We start from the raw sequence: 26721 nt of genomic DNA on the forward strand, positions 1-26721 counted from the left end.
GGATGAAATTCCATATATATCCCTACTAGGTAGCAGGGACGGGATGACTGGAAGAATTTCCATATATCCCTACTAAACAGCAAGGTAGCAGGGACGAATGGAAGAAATTCCATATAGCCCTACCAAACAGCAAGGTAGCAGGGACGAGTGGAAGAAATTCCATATATCCCTACCAAACAGCAAGGTGGCAGGGACGAGTGGAAAAAATTCCATATATCCCTACCAAACAGCAAGGTAGCAGGGACGAGTGGAAGAGATTCCATATATCCCTACCAAACAAAAAGGCAGTAGGGATAGGTAACATAAAATCCACCTGTCCCCACCTGGGGAGGAAAAAAGAGGTTAAAGTGGAAAAAAAGTTACTTATCCCCACCAGGGAGGAAATCAACAGGTACACGTGGAAAAAAATCCACCTATTTCTACCAGGGGGGAAAGTAGTTGGGAAAAGCGTAATAAATTCCATCTGGCCCTACCATTCAAAAATAGGGGGGATAGATGGACGACTTGATTCCATGTATCACTACCAGTAGAAATAGATGGAAAAATATTCCACATATCCCCACTGGGGGGGATATCGCTGTAGGGATAGGTGGAATAGGCGGATTTGATGGCTCTTAATTCATTTTTACCCGTAATACTATATTTGTAGCTAATAATCTGTTAACAGATTACCTCAGATAACAACGGTCAGTTGTGGAATGAATAGTGTAGCGTGTAGCATACGAGTACGTAAAATTAGGTGATAGAAAAAAATTAGCGGCACGACAAGCAGGCCTGGGTACCTGAAAGGTGAAGCTGAAAGCCCGCGCGGTCGGGCCGCCCACCGAGCGGCCTTCGCCAGTTCCACCGTAGCTGCCGAGGCGTCCCGTCGCGCGCCCCCATCTTGCCGCTTGTTCGTTCAACCGTACAGTGCGCAACTTTAACATGGTCAACAACTCGCCGAAATTATACGACAAAAGTGACTAATGAGTTCTACGGAACGCCGAACACAACGCTTAGACTTCGGATCTGGAAATTGCAATGGTGTTTGTGAAATGTGATTAATTACTAACTATTCGTAAGTTTTCATTTATTACTATTTTTTCTCTTTAGAAATAACATAGATGTTAACTAGTTTTTTCAGGACTTATTTTATACGATTTACGTACCTACATAGTTTAAGGTTGGGATGGTGGCGTTTTAATTTTTAGTCATTTTAATGAAATGCTTAAAAATGCAAGGTGGGTGATCCGAAGCCTGAATAGATAATTGCTTTTCTGAAACCTTTGTGCTCACAGTTTAAAATACAATATAGATAAAGTTTCATTATATTCTTTCAAATTCATGAGCCGAATACTGATGTATGATAATTTTCTTATTCATTGACAAAGTTACGTTGTTACCGTATGGAGATAAATGTATGCCATATTTAAATACCTACCTATGGCAAAGGAGTCGAATAAAAAGTTTGCTGATGTATTTTGTGTATAAGAAACAAATGTTTGTATGAAATGTCTATAAAATTACCAAAAAAAATATAGCCTATGTGTATTAGACTATGTATGTATGTGTATGTATGTATGTGTATGTATGTATGTATGTGTATGTATGTATGTGTATGTATGTATGTGTATGTATGTATGCGTATGTATGTATGCGTATGTATGTATGCGTATGTATGTATGTATATAGGGGGCACTGCTGGGTACAGGCATCCTCTCAAGCATGAGAGGGTTTGGTCTATAGTCCCCACGCTGGCCCAATGCGGGTTGGGGACTCCACATACACCTTTGAATTTCGTCGTGGATGTATAAAAATATATATTGCTAAAATAAATGATGTCCGAATAAATAATATTTTCTCATTTATGTCACACTAGTAAACATATACAAAAAAGCAGTTCATTATATAGCAGGTTTGCCGATTTTCTAGATATGAAATTTCTACTTACCTACACCTCTAAGGATTTAAGGTAGGGTCTTGACTCCTCATAAAGCTCTTACAAATATAAATAAATTCATAACATTACTTACCTTTTGATAAAAGGATTGAAATTTCCGAGTACCTAATACTCACAGGGGCTTAGCACGTGCAAATCCGGCGTTTACTAAGTAGCTCTATTTTATGAGAAGGTGCAAAGTCGGGAGGCTCTTAAGAGTCAATACACGCAGCGGTTTTACGTAGGGTTGACAGTCATGCGTTGCTAGCAAAAAATGAGCGGGATTGTTTCGCTAAAGAAGCCGGCATCGAGACGTGTATGAACATGACAGGTGATCAATTTATAGATGTAGGCAGTATCTTTTGAGTTTACGTAGACTGACAGCCGTATTCTAATTTTAATAAGAGGATGTGAATTAGATTTGGATTAGATATGGATCCAATCTAATTCGCATCATATTATTTAAATTAGAATAAGCCTGTTAGTATTAATTTAGCAATGTGCCTTTGTTAAATTACGTCGTATGTTAAATAAATATATTTATTTATTTATTATTTTATGCCTCTAAACTTTATACACACCGGAGGCGCACGCGCTACTGCAAACCAATTCAAATTACCAACATTTTATTCAAAATTTATTTTAGCCTGTCATATTCGCACTCATTGAATATGGCAAAATTAGCATTTAAGTACTTAGAGCTAGACCAAGAAAAGTCTGAAACAATTTTGATAGCATACGCAAACGTCAAACTTCTATGAAATTATGACGTATAAATAACACTAGCACTGCTTCGTGTTCTATAAACGTTGCACACTTGGTCTAACTCTTTTAAACTATGAAACTATGACGTATAAATAACACTTGCACTGCGTATGCTATCGAAATCGTTGCAGACTTTTCTTGGTCTAACTCTACAAAGATTAGATATTTTGAAGAATGTGGAATGATATTGAAGGAAATGAAAATAAAAACTGGCTGTTCGGACAGAGAACAATCGTGAAATGTATTGGGCCTATAGGGACCGTGCGCGTTGGAGGGTCTACCATCTTGTGGCCTGAATCGGAAACATATGTGCACATGTACATTGCCAAAGCAAGTGCTACCATCTGCATCTACCGTTCTCATCGGTACGTTTCCTTGTGCATAGTAGGTTCTGCCATCTTATGGGCTACATCGGAAGCATAAACGACACATTTACGCCTCGCCAAAAATCTGACGGCTCCTATGCTGCTCCCTATAGTTCATGCACGGGGCTTATGGGACTTCCACGACTGTTTCTGCAGAGACTCTATAACTGAAATATTGGATGTGGGGAGGATCAGAATTTATGATCATGTCAGTTTTTGTTCAGTGATGAGCCTCAGATGGTCTACTGAAAACATATCAAATAAAAATTTAGTTGTCTGCCTCTCTATAACAGAAATATGCAAGAGCGACAGGAGCAGAAAACGAAATTTCGATTTTGGATGTTCGTGATAGATAGTTGTGATGAAATCGAGCAATCTAATAACTGATTTTTGCCTTTATTCATAAACGTGTGTCACATCTAACAAACCGTTGAGAATCATTTGTCCCTATCCATTATCTTAATATTTCCGTTTGTTAGAAAGAGACAAAATTGTTTGCTTACTCTGAATCATAAAACAAAACTGAAATAGGTATTTCTGCGGCTTACCAGAGGAGCATGGAGCATTTTACAACAATGTTGCCGCTGTAACTTTTCAGTTGAAGTGCTTAGAAAGTTTGGTGGCATTAAAATGATTTCCAAGTTAACAATGTAATATCGAATGTAATGACATGAAATTGCACTTTACAGAAAGCTGACGAGCTATTTAACACTTCTATTAAGTAATTATATTCGTACAAAGTTTAATGATAAAGTAGCGAGTTTGAGCAACGATATCCCTAATACAAGACGGTTTATAAAAAAACCTTAATCTGAAAATCTCCGCGGAAGTTTTGCAACTCTTATTAGGCGCCGCTTCAGTTGCTTTAAAATAATTTCTCACTTTCCTCGTCGTGAGCACTTCGTTACGGTTTCATTCATTTTTTAATTTCTTTCTCCAGATCGTTTATTTTTAAGTATCTTTAGCATTCCGCTCCTAATGCGTCAATTACCACAAATAAAATTCAGTAATTATCACTCTTCACAATTAAGAGGGAATAGAATAGTCAGTGCGCGCGGCGATAATCAGATTTCTTTTATGCACGAAAAACGGATTATGCTTTATGCATACAAAATGCTTTTATTTAGAGTTTTCGAATGCTCCGCTCGTTTGGCACCATTCGTAGATATTATTAATTTCATCCAGCGATAATCGATATATGCAGATGAGTTTTTCGGGACATGACTCAATTAATAAAAAAAAAAACAGAATGTAAGTATCAATCCGACTCGCGCACTGCGGATTCCGTACAAACTTAACTATGTAATACTTAAACTTCGATTCCCAATCCTCTAACGAAGAGATAAACCTGTACTGAGGGATATACTTAACTTTGCCGTTGGAAACTTGTTGGCCCAATACATTGACGTAGGTAGCGGTTAATAAGTTAATTTACCAACTGCACATAAATTTATAATCGCAAAAAGGTAATTATTTCGTGATGTAACTACAAATTTACGGTTTTCTTAATTTTTCTTTACTTGTGCTATATGTAGCACAATGTCATGGCAGTGCTTCTGGCCAAATTTCAGTCACTTAAGAGTCCCCTACCTATACCTTTAGATTCCCTTGTTGGGGCATATACGGACTTATCTTTAGACTGCGTTGACTTAAAAGTTTCTTTTTTTCACTGCTCCAAGGGATAGGAGATCTGAAATGATGTTTATTTGTATCAATTCCAGCTTGAACCTCCGCGAGTTCCCGAGAAAAAGGGACTAATGGACAATAAAGTGATCTAATAAGGGTTCCATTTGCTGACTGACGTATCTATAGGTCATTTAAAAATATGTAAAAAATTTAATAGGTACACCACATTTTTTAATGATTACCATATACTGTATAGTGGTAACAAGCAGTAAGACCGATTCGAAGTTATATTTAAAAGTTTGCGGTATTTTGAATACATTGTTATGCACCTTCACAAGATTTTTATAATCAGCGTAAATCACGACACCGCTTTGATAAATATAAGGTTACCTATTCTACGATTCGATTCGATATTTGACTCCAGATTAAGTCTTAATTCCAGTTTGATCGAATGGAAGTTTTGGTTATGTTATGATCTCTAAAATCCTTACATCGTTTGGACTAAAATCTGGCCTACTTACATCTCAAAGTCAACGGCCTGCAGAACCTTGCGGCCGGAGAATCTTCCGAGTGCATTATACGCTATCCCAAAGGATCCTCCGTTTGTACACAAGTGGGCTTCAGCCGGCGATGTTTGAGCTCCTCCGTTGCCATGCAAGATTTAGTGGAGCCCAGTAGGTAAAACAGTTGGAGCGGCTAGAGAGTATCGCTTTGTTTGTGCTACCAAGACTGCATATCATACGTGTAACTTCTGTGATTTGCTTTAAACGGGTTAGTATTAATGTTGGAAAACTGTTTAAATTGCATGGTTAAACCATAGTCAAAATACACAAACGATACTAAAACAGTAAATTTTAATTATACCTTGATATTATACCCATTATACCCAGGAAGTTGTCAGTCTATTTATGAGATCTTTATAGACTCAACCATAATATTTTTGTATGGTAATTAAAGCTAACGTTACGTATTTTTATTTTTGAAAGATTTAGATGTAAGATACAGCCTCATATTTTTCATTCTCTTCAAAACAAAACTAAGTTAAAGAAATTTGCCTTCATAAAATATAAATTGGTCTAGACGTTCTTTTTAACATAGGAAAAGTCTTTAATTTTGAAATGATTAATCTTTCTTTTCGTAAGTTAGTAATCTCAATATAATTTTTGGAACTACCCAGGTATTGCATTTTAATTTTTCCATTACATTGCCGTCTGTTGTCAAAGTGGCGAGTTTGTTCCGTCCTATATTGATTTGTTGTTTGGTAGTTCTTGTTTTTGGCATGGCATTGCAAATCATGTGACATGTTCCTAAATAAAATTTGTACAGTCCGCGTTCTCATGGAGTCAAAAGTATGTACCACCCTCTAAAAAATTGAAATATAAAGATAGAGTTTGAGTTTCAAGTCCCATTTTGTAAATATAAAATAACTTTAGTTAACTTTAGCTAGCTTTAGTGAAAACGCGTTGTCCCTAGTTAAAACTAGTTTTCCGTACTGCCTCAGAGAAAACGCGTTTTTACTAGTTAAACCGAATTGTCCTTAATTTCGGTAGAAACTACTAGTACTAACTACTACTAGTTTTAACTTGAATTTTCATGGAGCAGTCAAAACTAGTTCGCAAAGTGTCTTGACTAGGGAAAAGTATAATAATATACTTATGTTGCATAATTTTACGGTTTAGACTCACTTGTTTTTAGTGAGTCTTGAGTTTAGTGAGTCTAAACCGTAAAATTATTCAATGTTAGTATGTCTCACAACAGTTTAAATTCGATGATTAAAGTATATATGTTACCGTAAAACCCCGTTTTTAGTGAAAACGGGTTTTCAATAGTTACTTACAACTATTTTTCTGTAAGGCATCGGCGTAAACTAGTTTTAACTAGGATTTTTATACAAAACTAGTTTTCGCAAAATGTCTTGGTGGCAACAAATTTTAACTGATTGTTCAAATATTTATTTAAGTGTAAACTAGTTTTGACTAGACGGTACAAAATAGCTTTTTTTTCTAAGTTATAAAAGTATATAAAGTCGGTTCTGGTTGGTCGCGGTTAACCTAACACGGTAGTCCTCGCTTTGCTTGGCGTTGCGTCGCTCCTAATTTATGACTGTGTGAGAATACCGTGAAAACTAGTGAAAATGCGTATTTCCTTACCAAAACTAGTTTTAACTGAAATAATTTTCAATAATTAGTGACAATAACTAGTTTTCACCAAAGCACTTTGTGAAAACTAGTTTTGACTGCAAATCCTAGTTAAATCTCTTTGCGTAACCTAGTCTTACATAAACATAACTAGTGAAAACGTGGCTTCACCAAGGCGATACGGAAAACTATAGTTTTAAGTAGGAAAAATGCGTTTTCACTTTAAACGGGTTTATATATCTTACATTATATAAATAAAAGCGCCCGATAAAGGGAATTTAAGTTATAACGATGGTGAAGTTGGAGCGTGGAGTTCTGCTAAAGAAGCCAGCTAGATCGATCGTTCGTAGAGTTAAGATTTTAACGTACCGTAAAATGGGGTGAGTAGGGTCAAAACTGAAATTCAAACCTCGATAACATTTTATTTTTACATATGTAAACTGAATGGTGTATATAATAAGTGTTCTGGACGTTTATATTTTAGTTTTTATTTTATTTTGGGTAGTTCCATTTCATAACTTTGTCGATAAAGAGGAAAACCCACCTCACCCCGTAGTGCCTCGTATTCGGGTCGAGAGGGGTTTTCATACAAAGGTGATTTTGGAAGATTGTTGGATCGATTTTTTTATTATGCGTATTACTATAGCTCCATTTTAAATTGGAATACATTATTTTTGTAGCAGTAGCCTTAAAATCCCTTCTCACCCCCCTCTCAAACCTTCTCTCCCCATTCATAACCCACCTCTCCCCGCGAAACCTACTCACCCCGTTTTACGGTACCTAGTGTAGGGCGTCACAATAGATAGTAACTTCGTACCCGCTTTTGATAGAAGTTCGCTCCAGAGACGTGTCTAATTAGGTTAGGTGAAAGCGGAACCTTGTCTCAGCTCGGTCAGCACGACGAAATGTGTTACAAATAATTATTTAAGTACATTATCCTAGGTGAGCTACAACAGTTTCAACACGGCCACCATATTGCGATGAAACTAAAATATTTTTAACATAGGTACTTACTTCAAACAAAAAGTTCTCAATTCAATAAAACGGACATGCGAGTTCTCACACTGTCGAAATGAGTCTCAATGAGTATTTATAGAAAATTAAGTACCTACCTACCTATTATGAACAAAATCTTGTTTATCCGTTAGTTTACGCAAAAGTAGAGAGAATAGAATGTATCTCCTTTTATGTTGAAGCTTTTTGGTTGTGGTTATGGAAAACAATAATTATGCTTGGTCCGATACGAATGTGGTCGGTTTTCTAACTAAATAAGTAGATAGTTAAATAAAATAAGAAGTACGGCAGTAGATGGGTACATTCACAGTGAACAAGAACAGGATGGAGTTTAAATAAAGTTCCAGAATTTCTAAACAGAGTCGTGCAAAATTTAATGACCTGTCAAATTTTACGATCACATTTACCTTAAAGGGTTTGCAGCGAATGTTCTTGTCAGAGCATAAACGAGTTTTGTTTATCACGGGTCTGTGTAATAAATTTGGGATCGTCATAATTAGACACAACTTAATTGTTAACTTAATAATGGTCTATAGGTACCTACATACTTGTAACATATGAATAATATTTAACCTATCCTCACAGCGTAACTCAGAATTGCTTTTTGACAAAAATTTTAGGGAGTTCGAGCCTAAAGCTAATAATAGGAAACTTATGGAGGCTTAACTTGTTTTGACAAATTCGTATTAAATACGTTTAACGTGTTATTTTTTCAAAACTCATAAAGAAATGACATCGGGACGGAACTGAAAGCTTCTTAGTTTGTGTAGGTACTTCCAAGTAACTGAAACCGTCACCGAGAGCGTGCAGATATGCTCAAGTAGGTGAATAGTTTGGGTCTATGTGACGCTTATGGGCACGTTAGGAGTAGATTCCGTTCTCATCTCCATCCGTATAATAAGAAGGCGCGCCGCAATAGCCGCTACCGTAACGTAATTCAAAGCGCGACTCGGGTGCAGCCGCATTTTTCCGCCGCCAACCTCTGGCTCCACTCCAATCTTTATTTTCTCGACTACCTACTATAAAGCACCTTCACAAAGCGTAAATAACGCAACAACTTTTGCTGTCAAATGAATTCTCTTTGAATTTTCACGCGTTAAAATGAAATTTTGTAATTTTTTATGCGTTCATCGAAAGCGTGTCATGTAATTTAGTACATGCGGGATGCTGTTTGAGCAATTAGGAGATGATTTCGTACGTGTTCGAGTTTGCCGGCTCCTAGTTAATAGGTATGCATGCAACGTTCTAATTTCGTGACTGGGGTTAAATCAGTCGCTTCCATTTTATAAAAAGGTATACTCGTATAGGTGGTACCAGTGGCGAAGCGTCAAACATATCCTTCCATAATCATATCGTTATAAATTAAAATTAGTATTACCTATTGAACTACATTATCGTACTTTACTACTACTCGTAGGTACTCGTAATTGTATTAGTATGCACGCCTCTAATGCACTCCTAACACAATATCAATAACATGTTTAATTTTTCGTTGAACTTATTTAATTTATATTTTAAATGTTTTTATTGTGTAATTTGGTGATGGATTAAAATTCACATTTATTCATATTAATAATGTTATGATTAGCAAATGAGCATAAGTGATTGTGAAACTATTCTAATTCCAGTACCTAATAATTTCATGTCATTATTTTCTTGTCGATTTTGTAACAAGTTTTGCGTTTGACCTAATAAATACCTACTTACCTAGCTGGTATAATAATATTGCTTTAGCAACGCACTCTTAGAACAAAGTATGTACTTAAAAATAAGGTGACGGTTATACCCGAGATGTCAAATATTATTATAGGATTTTTTGTAGTAGGTTATTGTCTCGATACACGAGACATGTCGAGATACGCGTCTACCGTTTAGACGTAGCACTTTTCAAAAGTAGGCAGAAATGAAAAGTGAGAGTCATAGACAAGGACAAACAATAATAACGCCTTTTCTGCCACTGAAATTCCTCCCTTGTCATACATATCCATTAAAAAATCACATTGGTGACATATCTCCTTTCATACACATCACTACACTTTATAAAACTAAGTCCCCCGCCGCGTCTGTCTGTTTGTGTGTATGTATGTTCGCGATAAACTCAAAAACTACTGGCCAAAGTTAGCCGTCTTGAAGTCCTTCACGATTCGTATGTTTATGATAAAAAATTACAACTGGGGATGAATCATTGGAACGTGATTGGAACAAATGGCCGTTGGCCGCCATCATGAATTTCTTCATTTTTGTAGTGATTGTGATGAAAATTGATGTCTGAGGATCCGATAGGTCCTTTAATATGAATCCTTAGTCAAAATTGTAAAAAAACGGCCGCCATCTAGATTTTATTCAATTTTATAATAAAAATTGATATCTGAGCATATGAAAGGCCCTTCAATGTAAATCCGTAGTCGAAATTATTAAAAAAACGCAGCCATCATGAATTTATATTTTTTTTATTTAATCGTGTCGAATATTAAATGTGTGTGAATGTCGATTTCTATGAATCCACTTTATATGTATAGTTTTATAGTTCTAGTCTCAGTTCGAGCCAAACTTAAATAAGAATTATTCATTCTATAATGACATGTATATTTTCGCTTCGTAAAATACTACTATAGTGCTGATAAAGACTAATTAGAGTAATTAGTGAATGTTAGGCCGCGCTAGATGCTCACGAATAATTTAGGATTTTCTGCCTAACAATTTAATTCATGCATAAGTTGAGACGAGCAAACTACAGTTTTAAGTTGAGGCGGTCACGTGGTTAATATTAAATGCTGACCTTTGTGCCCTTGTGTTCTCTTCGGTTTGTGTCCCTAATTAATAAGGTTGAGAACATCGCCACGTGCCCGACACTAACAGCCTGTATTAGGTACTTGAACAGCCGTTAATAATTTATGAAGCACTTTAATATTCCACTAGTTGTATCTACATAATGGTACGTATGTACCCCAAATAATGTTTACAACATATTTATTACGTTAATTATTAGGTGTCAACTTTCTAAAACTTTTGAAGAAAATTGTGTTTCTTGTTGACGAGTATGAAGTTTATGTCTAACTCAGTTTGTACTTGTAGGTACATTAATATACGTAGTTAGCTTTTATAAGTAGTTCGGAGTTTATGAAATAAATAATTTAGGATAAGTAAGTTTTTCTTGTCAAACCATGTTTACATGAACGGTGGTGCTCTTTGGCTTTAGATTTATAAAAAGTGTTTAATATTAGGTAGTGGGCAATATTTTAGCGAACCCATTTCTAAACTAAAGTTTGTTTTTAGAAAATAAATAAAATCCATTTTTAAGCATCGAACATATATACCCATTGACACTTTTTAGGGGTCCTCAGGGCCAATCACAAAAGAAAAACCGACCAAGTGCGAGACGGACTCGCGCACGAAGGGTTCCGTACCATTACGCAAAAAACGGCAGAAAAATCACGTTTGTTGACTGGGAGCCCCACTAAAATATTTATTTTATTTTGTTTTTAGTATATGTTGTTATAGCGGCAACAGAAATACATCATCCGTAACAATTTCAACTGTATAGCTATCACGGTTTATGAGATACAGCCTGCTGACAGACAGACGGACGCACAGACGGACACGGACATCGGAGTCTTAGTAATAGGGTCCCGTTTTTACCCTTTGGGTACGGAACCTAAAAAGAACTTTATGATCACTTCTGTATCCTGCTAGGCCTGCTTGTCGGTCCATAAAAAAAAACACATTTCCTCGTAAACGCTTACAGATAATCTTGTTGAAATGAATTTCAAATTAAGTATTTCCTCCCACATTACATCAACTGCAAGATGGAGCATCATATAAGGCAATTCGCGGTCACCAAACATAGGCTAGGTTTATACTATGTATGTGAGTGCGACTGCTCATTTCAGATTAGTCCACGATTATGACCTAGGCCTATTTATGAGATTCGAGCGCTCGATATCGTAGGCGAGTAATCGAAAATAATCGCATACGACAAAATACGTATTTTTCGACTTGATTCGAAAGGCCCGCACTATCAGTAGTATAGAATAGACTTGCGGGCGCTTGTCACTGAGTAGTAGCAGTAATCACTATAACCATCCCGATGGCAACGACGATGATAAAATTGATAACCCCCATTGTCTCCCCTATGACCATAGATAGGGTCATATTATATTGTGGTCATAGGACCACCACCATGACCGCCCTGATCACACTCTGAGTACGCCTAAAAGGCAGCCGATTTAATTGTCCTGGCCCATAACTATAAGAAACCATATAGAAGTAAGGTAACCATTACCATAACTACAAGAATAGAAATAAAAATAAGTTTGATTACGTAAAGGTTTGTGTCCGTAAATAAGATATAACAATGATTCTTAGCAGGATTTATACATTTTATCACTACAACTTATAAAACAAAGACTCACGCCGCGTCTGTCTGTTTGTATGTTCGCGATAAGCTCTAAAACTACTGAACGGATTTTTATGCGGTTTTTACCTATCAATAAAGTGATTCTTGGGGAAGGTTTATGTGTATAATTTCTTAACCCATGAGAAGCCGAGGCGGGTCGCTAGTATTTAATATGTGAACTGACGGTTAAGTCTGTCTGCACCGCTGCTTTCTGGGCATCCATGGTTTAAGGAAACCTCGACAGGCAAATAAAAGAAGAACCTCATGATGCTTTAAGATTACCCTTTACCGCTTTTAAAAATGAAAATAAATAGGTACCTAAATTGAAACTACTTAATAATTTTTCTCGGGGTTTTTGTTTCCGTTAGAAGCAGTGATAGTTTTTGCCATTCGTTTTTCATTACAGTGCATTGTAATGTAAATATTATTACCTAAATTGAAGAATGAATATATTCGCTACACTTCAGGCCGTTACACGAATCATTTGATCCTAAAAAAATAACTGTTTAATAATCCTACGACATGAAAGGAATGTGTTTTGATGTAAAGGTAATATTGGCCGTCAGAAATTGTAGGAAATATATTAACAACTAAATATATCCATGATGTTTTACGACAAAATAAACTTACCCACACTATAATATCTAATCATTGAAATATCCAGAAATAAATGTATCAAGAGGTAGATATATACTTAATAACTACCATCAAGGTATAGAAATTGTCTTTGGCTCGTGAAGTAAATAACTTCAAAGAAATGCGCAACAAAGGAAGTGTTGTACGAACGTACCCTGTCGTAATACTCGTAACACAAGAATATCAGAGTACAATACATTATGTTGTTTTATCTCGTATCCAGGGGTTCTCGACACAATCTAAAATAACGAGACGCTATGTCAGCCGTAATAGACCACAAACGCAGGTTCTATTTCTGCTGAAAATGTGCTAAGAATATAACCCTCTAATTTTACGATATTTTAGTTTATATTTGTGTATTTTATTATTTCTAGTCTAAAGCAAATAAAGAAATACATCTTTTTTTATATCGGGGTCATGCTGATTATACTTAGGTCAGACTGAAAGTTCATATAATGGAACATATACCTATAGAATTCCTTTTCTTAAGGGGCCGGTATATGACGTTTTCGATTTAGACCTCACTTTGTAACCATAATTTGTTCAATAAATGTTTAATAATTGCATTAAATTACACGTAAATTTTTTCATGAAGAAACCGTGTACCAACTCTTCATGCCATTATATTTTTAATTTGCTGTTATTCTCTACAAATCGACACTAAAAGTATCAAAAAATCAAAATATGGAGTTCCGTTTGAGACAGAAGCAAATCAATTTTGTCTTTGACAGTAATTGAATTATTGTATGATTTTGAAAGCTAGATAATTCAGCTACCAATTTATTATCGATTTATATTTTTACTCACAAAGACAACAGAGAAATTCAATCTCAAATGTAAACTTTCGAACAATTTCCATACATTGACGACATCACTCAAAATTCTTCTTCAAGTCAGATGCCCGTTGGGGCTACACCGGAGCACACGTGTACTTCTTCAAATGAAAATGACAGCTTGATTTTCTTGCTTTTGACAATTATATTGACATTAAATCATATACGCACACGAGAAAGCATACCAGTAGATAAATTGTATTTCAAAAAATAGGGTACATAAATATCAGCTCGCGTCTCATTTAAATTTGATTTGCTCTTATTTACGAGTCATAATGGTTGAAAACCCCAGTAAACTATCTTAAAACAATACGATTACAGTCGAATTTAAGTATTATGTTCCTTCAAAACTCGCTTAAAATGAAAAAAGTTTAAAGACTCATCTTTACTGATTGGGATCAATTTTTATTACGCTGGTATCATTTTGCGTCATTATAAAAACGTATTTGACTTCTGTACGTCAATGAATTTTGATGACAATTGTAATCTTGTATTATATTATAGAACTTTTATATTCAAATATTGCCTATTAACAGGAAGAGTTATGTAATTCGTATAAGTAATACCTGAAAGTCTTGTACCTAGATCTGTAATACCATGGATTGCGACGAATAAATTATTATGATTATGCCGTTCGTTCCGTCTATATGTATAATGCGTGTACGTGCTGTTCTCTGAAAATCTTCAAGAAAAAATAACGGCTAGACCAGCACTAAGTACTAGCGAGTTTTTGCGGCTTTGGAGACCGGGATGAAGCTTACAGGCCAATTAGCGCTGTGGACTGGTTATTGTTATGTATACCTATGTATCGAATGTTTTATAAATTTACTATAAAAAGCAATGTTTTATTTCGATTAGGTCTACATTTTGTGCATATTGCATATCTGAAGTATTTTCATACTAAACTTGAAACTTTCGTTGAAACTAAATAAAATAATGATTCCAAATGTACAGTCACCTGCAATTTAAGTTACACAACGAAGGCCGCAAAAATATCTGACACGATCTTATTTGTAGAACCATAAGAGCGTGTCACATATTTTTGCAGCCTTCGAAGAGTAGGTACCGTCATTATCACCAACTTTGCCCGCTTTTTTTTTTAAACGCGAATTTCTCAAAAAATATCACATCATATGACTTTTTTTTGCTCAGCAAGTCCATTGTGATCAAACGCATCAGTTTTGGAGAAAAAAAAAATTATCGTGTTTTTACCCATTTTTTGCGTTTTAGAGGGCGGGCAAAGATATCCGGGGTTTTCGCCAACATTGCCCACGTCAATTTGGTATTCAAATACAGCTCGTATGATGATGATGTCTAAGGATCACTTAAAGGTTTTGGGCAATCCTACCATTCCCTGTTAATAACTTAGCGATAAGTGTAAAACTTTTAAATAAGTTTGCTGGGCAATGTTGCCTACCCGTTTTTGCCCATTTCCAAATAAGGCTCGCCTAAGCATTTTACAAAGGCTAGGGTTGTCACTTTTGAGAAAAACTGTTACAATAGTTTAATGGCCAAAAATATGATTTTTGTTGTGTTTTTCATTGGTTAACGGGATAAAATATCTAAATAAAGGATAATAAGACAAATTAAATACAGTATATATTTATAAACTTATTTTAGTGTACAAACATAACCTTCTTTTACTTGCGAAGTTGGGTAAATTAGATGAAAGTGACAACCCTAATCCGTTTTTGGTGGTGGGCAATGTTGGTATGGATGCCAAATTACCGGATTAATTTGCCCACCGCTAAAACTTATGTGTATTTAGGCCTTTTTAGTTTAAATCTGAATAGACATAATCTATGCTTCATGTGTTATAACTCACACCCAGAAATATTTGTCAAAGGGTTCTCAATTTTTTCTACTTACATTCATTATTTATCAATTTTTTGCCCGCCGAAATATACCCTATATTAAACAACTCGCTCAAAATTCCCAAGTCAAGTTATGCACAAGTTTGGTATATCAGTTATGCACAAGTTTGGTCAGAAATATAACCTATTTTCTACTAAAAACAGCAGGGTGGCCATAACTATTATCAATTTTTCTACATTAACGAATTTGTTTAAAATTGTCGTTTTGGGCAAAGTTTCCCTGGAGGTAAAGTTGGCGCTAATGACGTAACATATTATTGCAGGTGACTGTACATACATGTTTCGGTGATTTTGAGATTATTTTCCAGGTTAGTTTACTAACAATCAAGTTATGCAGATACCGATTTCGTGAACGTATAAGTAGTAAGGTACCGCTATTGTTTAGCGATACCGATTATTTTAAGGTAAAACTATACCGGTTGAAATATAAAGATATTAAAATTACAGCAGGGACAACCATTTTTTATAGGTGTACCTAAACCATCATTGGCCGAGCGTTAGCAGATCATTGCAGCGTTCTCCTTTGCAGATCACATTTCTCAACTGATTCTCGTGAAAATTTGTAAGCAGGTTCGATAGAACTACTCTGTTTCGCTTTATCCGTCAAAATCAAAATTGCCACCCTGCCGAAACTTTATTTATTTAAATTCCCATTGAATGGATATTGCACCTTATGAAAAACCGTATAGAGTAGTAAATAACATTTTACATCTGACTTAATGACATCTTGTTTTATTCGCTTTAATTGTACAAAACGCGTATCTCGACAAAGCAATATTAGGTAGTAAAATAGTCAACAATCAAATAATCAAATGAATTATAGGTACGTCACGTGTGACATGAACAGCAAGATTAAATGCATTGTTTCTCTTTCATCTTAAAATGGAACGCTTTTACCCTCAAAGGAGGCTAGTGGTCAATACTAAACTAAAAGTCCAATCTTAAAAAAACATGATGGGTCACTGACCTGTCCCAGTAAAGTGAGGTAGTGTGCGTGAAGTGCGCTTGTGTGTGAAATGGGGTAAATTGACAGAATCTGAAATTTTACCCACTGCTACCGTCGCCTTAAGTCAGTCTGATGACAATGCATGCATTACATTTTCTTTACGATAGATCGACACGATCATGAATCCTGAAAAGTACATGGCCCATTTTTCCTTAGGCACTTCTTGTATGAAAATTTGGGCCCTTGTATGGTGGTTGTGGGGTACCTATTTAAATACTTCTATTCTGACGTAAATGTGTGCTTGTAAGATTTGTTTTTACTTGACTCATTTGAATATCTAAGGTTGTCTGAATCTGTTGATTTGCGACTGTTTTGTAACTTATTATTATTGATCACACAGCTGATTTAAGTTTGTAGAGTGGCTGTGGAAATATTTCCTTCTTGATTATCATTCGTAAGACTAATATGAAAGCAACTAAATTGATAAAACCTATCGCAAAAATAGCACGAGAACTGGGCTTCATTATAAGATAATATTCGATACCTGGTATAAACTTGTTGTCGACTGAGGGCACAGTAAGCAACACTCAAACACGTGTTATTATAAAAAAAATACTTCACCAAATAAGTAGTTTATGTAAGCCTGGAGAAAAATAAAAATATAGGATAGGGATAGGTAGGCACTATTGTTTTCTTAGCACTTATTCACCCGGCACTTCGACTATGCGCAGGTACGGCACATGCCCTTATTTCAATTTGTTTAACCCTTGAGGGAGAAGGCGTGAGCGGTATCCTTTGCTTAAAAATACGATAACGCTAGATCCCTTTGAGATATTGAGATCAAATTTACTCTGTCGTGCATTAAGGATTTCCATCAACCGAGACGTGCACTCTGTTTGCTACTTAGTTACATGCAAATTATGTGTATGAAAAGTTTGAATTTTCCTTTAAGTAATACGTATTTATATTTCTTTTCACGATTCCAAATTATATGAAACAACTGAAACCTAAACTATGTAGTAGAAGTGTTTTGTAGAATAAAAACTCGTTCTGTTAGCGATCATTAATCGCCGCTAGTGAAATATAGGTTCTCCAGGTTCTATTTTAAAGACGAGTCAAATCAACTGCCTACCTACTTTTTTCTTCTTTTTAGGTTTCCGTTCCTCAAAAGGAAAAGCTGAACCCGTATCCTTATAGGATCACTCGTGCGTCTGTCTGTCCGTCTGTCACATTCCATTTTCTCCAAAAGTACTGGACCAATTAAGTTAAAATTTGGTTTACATATGTAAATTCGTGACCCAAAGACGGACATTTTACGTAAACAAATGAATTTTAAACATGGAGACCACTTTTGGGGGGTAAATGTAAAAATTAAAAAATCGGGCAAGTGCGAGTCGGACTCGCGCACGAAGGGTTCCGTACCATATAAAAAAAAAAACAAAAAAAAAAGCAAAAAAAAAACGGTCACCCATCCAAGTACTGACCACTCCCGACGTTGCTTAACTTTGGTCAAAACTCACGTTTGTTGTATGGGAGCCCCATTTAAATCTTTATTTTATTCTGTTTTTAGTATTTGTTGTTATAGCGGCAACAGAAATACATCATCTGTGAAAATTTCAACTGTCTAGCTATCACGGTTCGTGAGATACAGCCTGGTGACAGACGGACGGACGGACGGACGGACGGACGGACAGCGAAGTCTTAGTAATAGGGTCCCGTTTTACCCTTTGGGTACGGAGCCCTAAAAATAATGTTTTTTAAACTATATCGTGCTACATATCAAATGAAAGAGCTCATTTTGAGAATCTCAAATATATTTTTTTGTAATTTTAAAATAAACAGTTTAGAATTTATTTAAGAAAATAGCCAATAAATTACCACCCCCCCCCCTTTATCTCCGAAACTACTGGGTCTGAAATTTTGAAAAAAAAATATAAAATAGTTCTTTTACCTATAGATGACAGGAAAACCTATTATAAGTATGCAGTCAAGCGTGAGTCGGACTAATTACTTAGTTTTTGATCCGACCCGGGGATTTTAAAGGCAATTCACTCGCGTTTCACATATAAAAAATACATTGTTAAAAATTGGGTAATGTACGGAACCCTTGGAACGCGAGTCCGACTCGCACTTGGCCGGTTTTTTTTTTTATTATAAACTGATCGGCGATTGGCCCTAGTCACGAACTGTTCTAAATGGCGGATATCAATGTAAGAAGCCAAATTTCGATGTCTTCTAAAACCATATTTTTTTGCTAAATCAGGCTCAAATCTGTAACACTAAGGTCGTATTATGGGCCTTCCATTGGGTACAAATATGTCAAACATAATTTTTAGTGCAGAAATCACGGAAAAATGTTTCAGATCCAACCATATCTGTGAATGCGTCACTTGTAGCAAGCTTCGTGTATAACATTTTAATTGCATATCTAGGTATAATATACTTAACTCTTCACCGTGAACCATGGGTGGTTTTTACAGTTCAGTTTACATTATAATGATGTGCAATAGCTCGTTTGTCTTATAATACGTAAATAGGAAGACAATCTTTAACATGGCAAAAGGACGCCATTTTAAATCATGCATTTCGACAACGGTATTTATATCTTGTCAAGCTGGAATTATAAATTACATTCTATACTGACTGGTCAAAAAACACCTTACGTAACTGGGCTTCACTCGTTTGATGAGTCAGTTAGGATTAGAGATGGGTAGTGAGTAAATACTCACGGGTAAATACCGAGTAAATACTCAGTATTTACTCAATATACCCGTATTTACTCGTTTATACCCAAATTGGTGGGTATAAACTATTTAGAGAGCTGAAAGGGGCATATAAGTTTGAAATATAGGTGTGTTTTGTAAGCCGCTACTGGATTAAGTACTCAAAATTGTAAGTAATGTATTTTTAAGAGGGGCACTCCATACATGTAACTAATTGTCACAAAAAAAAAAATCAGTATTCACCAACGTGTTGTACATCATTAAATGGGTCTTTAAAAATAACTGGAATGTTTCTAAGAACTTTTTTCGATAAATTTAATATTTTTGGAAACAAACCCTTTTGAAAGGCAAAAAAAATGTTTATCTCTCTATAACTTTCGAACCAAAGTTCAGAAAAAATATCAAAACATATCTAGAGATTAGCCGTATAATAGAGAACAAAAAAACAATATTTTGAACATGATCGGTTGAGCCAATATTGAGTTTTCTTTAAAAAACCCTTAATAAAAGGTCGTAAGTGCCTCGTAAACACGTACTTTTGCGGGACATGCAGTTATCTAGAACATCGATAGAATTTAAGTACCATATTTTTAAAGTAAATACCTTCTTATTTACAACAAAATTGTTAACTATGTATTATCACAATTTGCCTCTCACTAATAATTACCTTTTTTTCAGAAATTAAGCGTCCTATATGCTTTTTATTTTATAGATATTGTTAATACACGTTAGCACTCTTCAATGAAAAGCAATTTAGTTCTTAAATCTCACTTTTTAAATATTTTATAAGCAATCGTTTTTACCCACCTAAATGAGTAAATACGGGTATTTATCGGGTGCTTTGAGTAAATACTCAGTATTTACTCACCCCTACCCATCTCTAGTTAGGATATTGTCTAGAATATCGTGTATGGTGCAGTGATGAGAGCATTGTTTGCAGTGATGGTGTTGGGCGATGCGTACGTGCGCGCGCTACACGGGGCCACGCTGCTGGCGCTGCTGGTGGGCCCGCTGGCGGCGCCGCGCCCGGAGCCGTGCGCCGGCAGCCCGCTATGCTCCTGCCGCGACAAGCACATGTCGTGCATCGCGGTGCCGCTACACCGCTTTCCAGGTACAGACTTAAATAGGCATATATGCTAAGAAACCGACTTCATAAAATTTGCCACTACCCTATGGGTTTAAGTATCTGGAAGAGATCGCATTGTTTTAGCTCTACTTTTAAGATTGTAATTTGTATAGTTTATTTTATTGAGGTGTGCAATAAAGAGTATTGTAACTATGGTATTGCTATAAAATAACTTATGAAATGTCACTTAAATGATGATATTTACTCGTTTTGATTGAACCCAAATGGGTACGAAATAGGGTTCCAAATTACTTACATAAAGTTGAGCTCGTGGGCCGTAACCAATAACCGGACGTTGCGCGTTGTGAAATTGAAATCAATGTATTTATGCACGCAGTCATGATACTATACAAGATAATTAAAGTGCCGCATAATGTGTTATTTGAGGGTGTCATTCACTTCTCTCCGTATTATAATCAAAGCATTGTTTCAAACTAGTACCTATTTACTAATCATGTACATAATTCGTATTCACGCTATGTGTAACTTTGGGCAATACTATAGAGAAATATGTAGTTAAGCTTAGAGTGCTCACTGGATGTATAGATAAAATCCATTTATAATAAGTTTTAAGCGAGTTTTAAACTTATTAATAATACTTTTAACCATACCTCCCATACAAGTTATTAGGTAAGTAAGGAAACCTGATGTATGAAGTGAGCACTTGTTTTAATATGGCAATACTAATAGTGTTATTCATAAACGCGCTATAAGCCTCAATTAGCTATTAAACGTTAGTCTTATTTCGTCATTTTGACTTAGTACGATATGACACACGATTTGTAAGAACGGGATAAAATTTAATTTAACTAATTGTCCGGTCCATACTGCTGTTACCTATCCTTCGTTCGTACAATAAATAAGGTGTTTATCACTTACCTACTATATAATTCCTTTTCAGAATGGCCTCAGATAGAGTTACAACATTTGGATATAAGCATGTCTAATTTGGAAGTCCTATCAGAAAGCGCACTGGATGGCCTAAAACTTCAAACCCTAGTATTAGTAGCAAACAAATTACATAACATCGAACCACATGCATTTAGGTATGGATATAGATTTCTCATCGGATTGGCTACTCTAAAAAGTATTTCTAAAGTATACGAAAGATATTTTAACAACTGAACTTGCTTCTTTCCAGTTCCATGGCTGTTACACTTGCCTCTTTAGATCTCGGATACAACGATTTCACAGAAATACCGCAACAAGGCTTGAAAGATTTAAAAGTTTTAAATTGGTTGAATCTGCAGAAGTAAGTCCGAACATTTAAATAGATATTCCATTAAATCTCTCCTCGTAGCGGATAGTATATTGAAATTTAAAATTTGTTTTAGCAACAACATAGCACATGTCGATCCTGAAATTCGATGGCATCATTTAGAAGACACATTGACGAGTTTATCTTTGAGTAACAACCAAGTGCGCGCATTGCCGCCGCGCGCGCTGAGCGCGCTGCGCCGCCTGCTGCAGCTGGACCTCGAGGGCAATCTGCTGCGCTCCATCAGTCCGGACTCCTTACCTCCCTCCCTAACCCTCATCAAGCTCTCCAATAACTTTTTACACAAATTTTCCTGTGATTTAGTTTATAATCTCCCTAGGCTACAAGGTGTACAATTACGACATAATTTTATTAACTTTGACCACAATTCCACTTGTTCGAACAACAAAACCAAGAGAATAGAGAAACTAGACTTGAGTAATAATAGATTAAATGACTCTACCGAAATACTTATACTCCAAGAAATCCAAATTAGGCAAATTATTTTAGATCTCAACGAACTAACAATTGTTCCTAAGTTAGTTTATGCTAAGAATCGTGTAGAGAGATTGTCTATCTCGTACAATAACCTTAAATATATTTACAATGACGTATTTTTATCATTGAAAAACTCATTGGAGCACTTAGAAGTGGAGCACAACAAATTGTCCCACTTGCCGGACAGCCTGGCGCAGGTCGCGCGGCTCCGCCATTTATCTTTGGCGTACAACCAGTTGGAGGAGTCGCCGCCCCTCCCCGGCCGCCTCCAGACGCTTTCTCTGGCCGGCAACTTTTTAACTGCCATGCCCTCTTCGCTTCAAACACTCGAACCGGGTTCCATTCGTTACCTCGATTTAAGCTATAACAGGATATCTAATTTGATGCCCGACGAATTCCGAGATTGGGCTATTGCTCTAGCGACTATCAATTTGAGAGGAAACAGGATTGCACAGATTTATAAGAACGTTTTCCCAGCTAGTATGCCAGTAAAAGAAATTAATTTGAGTTTCAACGACTTGTACTACGTTCATCCGCAATCTTTTTCGAATGTTACTAACTCCTTGCATGTTTTAGAGTCATCTTCCACGCTATTTAGTGGTTATTTTCCGTTCGAAATAGACGAGGGTCTAGTAAACCTTAGTTGGCTTTCTTTCGACAATAATGATTTTCACATACTGAGATTAACAGACATAGCGTTACTGCCGTATTTAAAGTATTTAAATCTAGACTATAACAGGATTGTAGACATAGTTATCGACGAAAGTCATCAAAATATCACGTTACCTCTAAACAGTATAAGAATTTCCTATAATTTTATAAGTTCAATACGAGGCCGAACATTTACGAATATGCCTGACTTGAGAAACTTAGATTTATCTTATAACCGAATCAATAACTTAACTAAGCACAGTTTCACCAACTTACCGAACTTGAGATATTTATCTCTGGCTGGGAACATAATCGATTCGATGGAGCCGGAAACCTTTGCTAATTTGCCGAAACTAGAAATATTAGAGCTTCAAGGTAATAACTTCTCGTACTTTCAGCTTGATTCGTTTCTCAACGTTTCTCATGCCGATATTACGTTTACGTTAAATGTCAGTAGAAATAATATTAGAAGCATAGATGGCGATTCCACAGTTTCCGTAAATATATTCGACTGTTCACACAATGATTTGCATGAAGTGCCAAATAATATCTTCCTTGTATTTGAGTCCACAATACGACAAATTATTCTTTCGCATAATAAAATTATGCATATTTCGAGTGAAGCGTTTGGCCAAGCTGCTCATTTGGAGATACTAGATTTGCATAAAAACAATATAAACTCAATTAAAAGAAAGTCTTTTAGTGATTTGTTTTCGTTACAAATTTTGGACCTTTCTCATAATGTCATTTCCCAGCTAGCAGTGGAGCAATTTAGCAATTTAAATAGATTAAGATACCTGAAAATGGACCATAATAACCTAAGACTCCTTCCTAGAGATGTATTTAAGAATACCATGATCGAACATCTAGATCTCAGTGTTAACGAGATTTCAATATTACCAAGTACTGCTCTCTCTCAGATTGGCTTCACTCTCAGGTATCTAGATTTATCTTACAACCGAATAGAATATTTAGATAGCAACATATTTCGTAACACACAGTTTCTATTAAGTTTGAACTTAGGTCACAATTTACTTACAGTTTTATCCGATAACACTTTTTCCTGTCTCGGAGGTTTGAGTCAGCTCGACTTAAGCTTTAATTCCATAAAAGCAAACTTTAAAGAGTTGTTCCACAACCTTCCCAACTTGCGGCATTTGAATCTTGCAAATATAAGTTTGAAATCAGTGCCTTATTTACCATTGACGAACTTAACGAGTCTCAATTTAACTTCAAATTTAATTAACAGCTTTAAGGAGACTGACGTTAAACGGCTAGTGAATCTTCGCCACTTAGACATTAGCCATAATCGTCTTACCTCTCTGGTGCCAAAGATGTGGTCGCACTTAAATAATTTAAATATTCTTGATATTTCATTTAACCCTATTATAAAAATCTCGCCAAGTAGTTTTAAATGGTTGAGCAACTTATCTCATTTAAATTTGAACGGTCTCAAGCATTTAGATATAGTCGACCAAGATTCCTTCCGCCCCTTAATGTCTCTACGGTCCCTGAGCATACAGACGTGGTCCACCATAAACCATGCCACTTTTCGAATCTCTAATATTACTTCGTCCCTTCCTTCCCTTTACAAGTTGATTATACACTGGACTGATGATGTAATGGACGAGCAGCTGCATGGAATTGACGCAAGGAATATTCGTTACTTGGAAATTCGAGGATCGAGACTGCGTAAAATATCGGACGAAGCCTTCGAGCCATTTTCAAGTAGTCAAGAGATGTTTATTCGGATAACAGCCACCTCCCTGGCGAAGTTGCCGACGGCGCTGATGCGGCACCTCGGACAGGTGCCTCAGCTGGGCCTCGACTTGAGCTATAATCAGCTCACCACACTAAATCCGGCCATTTTCTACCCGAACTTTACAAGCTGGAGTCATGTAGCGACTAAGCTGTTATCAGGTAAGAGGTGGTAGAAGATTTAAGTCGACATTCTGATGGCAACTGCAGTTGCATTGCATATTGCGGCATTCCTGTTGCGGCGGTGAAACGGTCGCTGTCATTGTCAATTTCCTTGATAAAGTTAATGACGTACGTATTGCTTCGAAATGTGTACTTAATTAAACTTTAAATTTCACAAACGTGGCTGCTATTGAATTTGAAGTTTGATCTACTTTGACTGTGGATAAATTAATTCTGCTAGGTACCTACAATTCTGACTAAATTCTAATCGATATTACTTAGTCGCGACTTGCCTAAAATATTATTATTCAAATGTTACCGGACTTTTTGTCACGAATCTATTTCCGACTTTAATGCCAAGCTTATTTTGCTTGACGAGATATAGATTATTCACAAAATTTTAATATTCGTTTCCTGCTAAATGGATTCATGGAAGCGTATCTGGAAAAGAAATTGTAAACAAGGAGAGGGGAAAAAGTGTCTCAAGTAAAAGTCGAAAATATTGACTGATATCTTTGAAACAAAAGTATCCTTTTAGAGTTGCGTGCTCTAAAAGGAAAAACATGAGAATCTTTATAAGATCACTCATATGTCCGACCTTTTTCCTTTACCGCCCTATTTTATTTGATACGTATTGCTTTAAGTATACGTACCAACAATCTTCGAATTTAAAAGCATGTTCGTATTTAAAAGCATGTTGTGAGTTAAACACGTTTAGTACCTAACGCTTTTGGCACAATTTTTACTATTCGATCGTACATTATCAAGATGTGCCGAAATATAAGCATGCGGTGCCTTTCAAAAAGTTCGATTCGAAGCCTAATTTTTGGGAGCCTAAAAATATCAAAAAATATCTTATCGGGCTACCCGATAATATATCTTTGATATTTTTAATATGTAAACTCATACCAGTAGGAAGTTATTTATCAGGTTAATAAAAAAAAAATGTACAGTCCTGTATAGGCCGAATATTATTATCCAGTGAGGTAGAACAACATACCTATGACTAACTCGTAGTCTAATGGGATAGGTATGACCCTATTTTTATTCAGCTAAGTTCGCGCTACAGATATTGAATATTGATTACCTCCCGCGGGCGGTCCAAATATATCACTACACCTTATAAAACAAAGTCCCCGCCACGTCTGTCTGTTTGTGTGTATGTATGTTCGCGATAAACTCAAAAACTACTGAACGGATGCGGATGCGGTTTTCACCTAGGTTTAGGTGTATACTTTGTTAAGGTTTTGTGTAACCCGTGCGAAGCCGATTATAAATATATATAAAGTGGCAACAATTGTTTGTTGGCAGGCGGCTTGATTCTGACGGGTAACCCACTGCGTTGCGAGTGCGAGCTGGCGTGGCTGGGGGCGTGGCTGCGGCGATGGCTTCAGGAGAACGAGGCAGGCGCGGAGTTGCGGCGAGCCGTGCGCGGCGCCACCTGCAAGGATCAGCTCGGCCGCCGCGTGCCGCTGATGCAACTGCGCGCAGACGAGGCCGAGTGCCACGCCAGTGCTCTCTCCAGTGACGCGCAGCCAAAATACACACACGCATCCTTCATCCTCGCTTTACTCTGGACTCTCATCTTCAGATGATGGTGTCCTAACTAGTCATTATTGTACATAATTTACATAGAGTTTTATCACAATTTTAATGATAAAGTTTGCATTTTGACAGACTGTAGTTCAATTAAAGGTTTGTAAGTACCACTATACGAATTAGCAGTAATTCTAGGTCAAGATGTAGATATTACAGTTTTATCTAAATGTAGAATTTACTGGTTATTGTCAGCGTATATAAAATAAGAGAATAGTGATATAATTCCCAAAGGGTACTAGAATTGATTTGTTACAGATTTGCAAAGAAAAGTTTTCTATTCCACTACCTACGTATGTGAACTTAGCAACTTGATTTTGTATATTGAATGATTTGCAAGTTATTTAGTATTATATTTGCTACTATTATGTTCTTATTATGTATCTTTGCCATGTTAGGAATTGTAAATATGTACAGAGTAAATATTTTTCCAAAATA

General features: G+C 36.1%; 1 protein-coding gene across 2 annotated transcripts; it reads left to right on the top strand.

Moving 5' to 3' along the window:
- Positions 1–753: 753 nt before the first annotated feature.
- Positions 754–26721, top strand: LOC134791641 (chaoptin-like). 2 transcript variants are annotated; one of them, XM_063762697.1, is made up of 6 exons: positions 754–1057; positions 20175–20345; positions 21262–21406; positions 21502–21612; positions 21695–24687; positions 25999–26721. In XM_063762697.1, exons 2-6 carry the CDS (start codon positions 20177–20179, stop codon positions 26280–26282), a joined length of 3702 nt encoding a protein of 1233 aa, XP_063618767.1. In that variant the 5' UTR covers positions 754–1057; positions 20175–20176; the 3' UTR covers positions 26283–26721. The 2 variants fall into 2 exon arrangements, with proteins under 2 accessions (XP_063618767.1, XP_063618768.1); XM_063762698.1 differs by lacking the exons at positions 21262–21406; positions 21502–21612; positions 21695–24687.

Source organism: Cydia splendana, chromosome 6, assembly GCF_910591565.1.
Source record: "Cydia splendana chromosome 6, ilCydSple1.2, whole genome shotgun sequence".
NCBI lineage: Eukaryota > Metazoa > Arthropoda > Insecta > Lepidoptera > Tortricidae > Cydia > Cydia splendana.